The sequence below is a fragment of the Phasianus colchicus genome, chromosome 2, assembly GCF_987193195.1.
Source record: "Phasianus colchicus chromosome 2, bPhaCol1.hap1.1, whole genome shotgun sequence".
Lineage (NCBI taxonomy): Eukaryota > Metazoa > Chordata > Aves > Galliformes > Phasianidae > Phasianus > Phasianus colchicus.
In genome coordinates, this window is record NC_143437.1 from 4,804,274 (window position 1) to 4,808,280 (window position 4,007).

The window sequence follows — 4,007 nt, forward strand, 5'->3', positions numbered from 1 at the left end:
CTCCTTGGGGCGGCGGGGGGCCGCGCGCGGGGCTCGGGGGCGGGGAGCGATGACGACGGCGGCGATGACAGCGCCGTGACGCCCCGGAGGGCCGTTCCCTTCCGGAGCAGGGCGGAGGGCGATGGCGCGCATCACGCTGGAAGACCTGGACAGGCTGGGCGACGAGGAGGAGGAGGAGGAGGAAGGGGGGGAGGACGAGGAGGATGAGGAGGAGCGGGGCCGGCTGTTCGCGCACTGGGAGGCCGTGGCCAGCACGCACCGGGTGAACCTGCCCCGAGGTGAGCGCCGGGGGAGCCCGGCCGAGGGGCGGCCCGGACCGGGGGGTGCCTCCGTGCCTCCATCCCCGGCCCGCCGCCCCCGCGCTGCGCTTTGCCTTGCAGACATGGCGGGCCCCATCGTCCAGATGAGCCGGCACAGACAGACGCGGGAGGCCGTGCCCCACGTCGCCCTGTCGCAGCACGGCAAGGTGAGGCGCGAGGCCCGGCCGGGCACGGCGCTCTCCGCCCCGCTTCTCCGCTCCCGCTGTGCCCGCGCCGTCCCGCTCCCGGCCGTGGAGCCGCCGGGCCGCGCCGCCGCACCGGGGTCGGCCTGCGCGGGCGGCTGCGTGCGCTGCGCTGCCTGCGGGAGAAGGGAGGGCTGGGCCCGCAGTGCGCCGTGCGGAGCTGGGTGCCAGCGTAAGAAAGACGTGAAACCACTCGAGCGTCCGGAGGAGGGCTGCAGGGATGGGGAAGGCTCTGCTTGAGGAGCGCTGACGGCCCTGGGTTTGCTCAGCGCAGAGCAGAGGAGCTGAACCGCCCTCCCAGGGAGCGGAGGGCAGCGCTGAGCTCTGCTGTCTGTGCAGCAGGGCTGAGGGAACGGCATGGAGCTGTCAGGGGAGGGCAGGTGGGGCTGAGGGAAAGGCTGTGCCCCAGAGGGCGGTGGGCATGGCACAGGCTGCCCAGGGCAGTGGGCACGGCCCCGATGCCGGAGCTCAGGGAGCGCTGGGCACCGCTCTGACATTGGGGCTGGGGGTGCTGTGTGGGAAAGAGTTGGGCTCGGTGATCCTTGGGGTCCCTTCCAGCTCGGGATGTTCCCTGATTCTGCAGTTCTGCTTGTCAGACTGAGCATGTTCTGTGTGTCAAAACTGCTGATCCAAACCTGGTGGCTTCTGCCTGAAGATCTCCCGCTCTTGCTAAATTGCACACCTCCGCTAATCTCTTACACAAAAAGGTGCTTTGAGAAATAACTGCAAAGAAGCGCTCGTCAGACTGGTTCTTGTGTCTCTGCAAGCTTGGTTGGGCTCGCTACCAAGAAGATATCTGTCAGTTGTCCCCTAGATGAGGAGAGCTTAACCAGTTTCTTCTGGGCTGAGGTCCAGCAGTGCTGTCTGTGGAACACGTCTCAGCATGCGGGTTGTGCAGCTCTGAGCTGGGCTGCTCCACGCTCCCTCTTTCCTGCCCTTCTGGGTCCCAGGGCTTAATCTGGGCTCTTCTGTACCTCCCCCATCGTGGGCAGGATTGCAGCCCAGCACTCCATGGTGCCTGAAGACCTTCTGTTGCCAATGGCACCTCCACTGTGATTGAAGAGGATTCTTGGAGTTCAGCTCTCGGGCTGGATGAGGAGATGAGAGTCACCTCCTGGCACGAGTGCAGGGACATTCAAGCTTGGGCCCTTGTGGACACATTCCCCAGGCTTGGGCGGGTGGTAGAGCTTGGTGGCTTCTCCTGAGCTTCATGCCATCCTCTTTGAAGCACCCAAATAACTGCACCACCTGCAGAGCCTTGCTGACCTTGGCACTCAGCATCAGAATCCCCACCCCACATGGCAGGGACCTGTTGCCGCCAGGTACAGGTGAGGCATCATCACTCTTTCTCTTGCCCAGGTCTCATCTTCTGGAGCAGTGGTGGGTCAGTGTAAGGGCCAGGCTGCGGGAGGACCCAGCACTGTGCCCTGCTGGATTCTCAGATGCTGTCATGATGAGAATTAGACAGTATTTCACGGGCTTCCCTGTCTGGCAAATGCTGCTGCTCCGCTTTGCTTGGTGGGATGTTGGCAGGCATGGCTCCATCTGGAGGGTGACTCCCTGCTCTCTTGTCGGGCTTCTCCAGAAAAGCGAGCATCTGTCATGAGCTTGAGACCCATTTTGCAGCACTGTCTGTTCCCTTTGCACCAGCTGCGCTCATGTCTCTTCGTCTTCATGCCTCTCCTTGGTATGGGAGAAGGATCCAAGAGGGGCTTTGTTCCAACCATCTCAGCCCCTCCTTCCTCCTGTGCTGCTTGTCGTCCCACACGCACACAGAGCTCCAGTGCTGCGCCCCGGGATCCACTCAGCCCTCCTGGAGGCCTTTGGGTGCCCGGAATCAGGAACATCCTTGTGCATAGGCAGGACAGTGACGGCGTGGAGCAGAGTCCTGCGCTCCCTGCTGAGGATGCGCTGCATTCCGTGTGCATGCCAGGAGCCTCCAAGCCTCCCCGCTCCCCGTCCCATGTCTGTGCTGTCCCTTTTGCTGACTTCGCTGCCTGAGATGTGTGTGTGACACCAGCTCCCCTCGCATTCTCCGGCCTCCCGTGTCAGCAAGGCCCATCTCCCCGCTTCCCGCTGATGTGCCCTTGTCCTGTGGCCTGTTTCAGTGCGAGGAAGCGGCCTACGAGGAGCGGCAGTACCCAGCTGGGAAGTGGGCCTGTGTCACCAAGGGTGAGCCCCTGTATGAGCAGAGCATCTCCCTGAGCTTCATGAAGCTCATGCGCTACATCTGCAAGGAGAACTCTGTAGGTGTGTGCAGGCAGGACCGGAGGGGCCGGCGGGGGGAGCGGGGTGGGGGGTCCGCACTGCCAGCCCAGCTGCCTCACCGTGCCCACCACCTCCTGGCAGGTTGCTATCTGGGCATGACCATCCCTGTGCTCAATGAAATCCACCTGACCAAGGAGGGGACCGAGCTGGAGCGCGAGGTGCTCACTGCCTACTACATCCCGGGAGAGTTCCAGCAAAACCCTCCCGCCCCCATGGACCCCGAAATCCACATCACCGAGAGGGCACCGCTCCGGGTGATAACCAGGTGACCGTGGGGCTCCGTGGGCAGGGGCTGTGCCGGCAGCGAGCCGCCCCGCCGCTGACATTGCTCCCCTTGCTGCAGGGTGTTCTACGGGGTGACCACCGAGGAGACCATTCTGCGGGAGATCACTCTCTTCTGGGAGCTCCTGGGTTCCACGGATGCCGTACTGCAGGAAACCTACATCGTGGCAGTCTACGAAAACCCCAGCATCCCTCAGCGCCGCAACGAGATCTGGTTCATCCGCCGGGCAGAGTGAGGCTCCGCTGCTGCGCCGCGCTACGCTTGGAGAGCTCTGACCTGGAGGAGACGGCCACGCGCCCTCACCCACCGCTCACCCACACACCCAGCCGGGGCACCCAGCCGGCACGCCGCACCAGGCGGTGACTGAGGGCTCGCCCTGCTGCGCTCCTCCGGCCCCGGGCGCGGGCTGCGGGCTCGTGCCGGCCGTGGGGTGTCCAGGTGCCAAATGGCCGCCCGCGAGGCGTCGGGCTCCGCGTGGGCCTCCGCGAGTGCTGCACGGAGCCGCCGGAGTGCTGCTGCGGGGACAGGGGGTCCGAGGGGAGAGGGCCGGTTGCGGGCACGGTCGCCCGGCAGCCGGGAGGGACGGGTGCCACGGTGCCGGGCGGCACCTGGAGCAGCGCGCTTCCCCGGGGGAGGCCGGCGGTGCCAACCCAATAAACCCGCTCACACCGCTGCGGCCGTGGGTCCCTTGCTGCGGGGAGCGGGGAAGCCGCGGGAGAGCCTCGGCGGGACCCGCTTCCAACTTCCACTCGAGGCTGCCCCGACCCCGGCCGCAACCGCAGCGCTGGGGTTCGGGCGGCGGGAAGCGGCGGTTTCCCCGCGGCGGCGGCGGCCGGGGCTCGGCGGCCTAGCGGGCACGGGGCACACGCGGGCCGGGGGGCAGCCCCTCCGGCAGACCCAACGGAGGGAGGCGCTCCCCTCCCTCCCCGGGCCCCGCCCGGTTTCCGCCGCCCG

General features: G+C 66.3%; 1 protein-coding gene across 1 annotated transcript; it reads left to right on the forward strand.

The window, feature by feature from the left end:
- The first annotated feature begins 34 nt into the window (after positions 1 to 34).
- LOC116235290 (heme-binding protein 1-like) lies at positions 35 to 3,916 on the forward strand. Its single transcript, XM_031603328.2, has 5 exons — positions 35 to 278; positions 381 to 466; positions 2,611 to 2,752; positions 2,852 to 3,035; positions 3,114 to 3,916. The coding sequence occupies exons 1-5, from the start codon at positions 122 to 124 to the stop codon at positions 3,286 to 3,288; spliced, it is 744 nt and encodes a 247-aa protein (XP_031459188.2). The 5' UTR covers positions 35 to 121; the 3' UTR covers positions 3,289 to 3,916.
- The last annotated feature ends 91 nt before the right edge of the window (positions 3,917 to 4,007 follow it).

What these genes read in the sequence shown, in the direction of transcription:
- LOC116235290 (XM_031603328.2), top strand. Translation starts at nt 122, where the DNA reads ATGGCGCGCATCACGCTGGAAGACCTGGACAGGCTGGGCGACGAGGAG. An exon ending in CCGGGTGAACCTGCCCCGAG is followed by an intron (nt 279 to 380) that starts GTGAGCGCCGGG and finishes TTTGCCTTGCAG; the next exon opens with ACATGGCGGGCCCCATCGTC. An exon ending in CCGCTCCGGGTGATAACCAG is followed by an intron (nt 3,036 to 3,113) that starts GTGACCGTGGGG and finishes CCCTTGCTGCAG; the next exon opens with GGTGTTCTACGGGGTGACCA.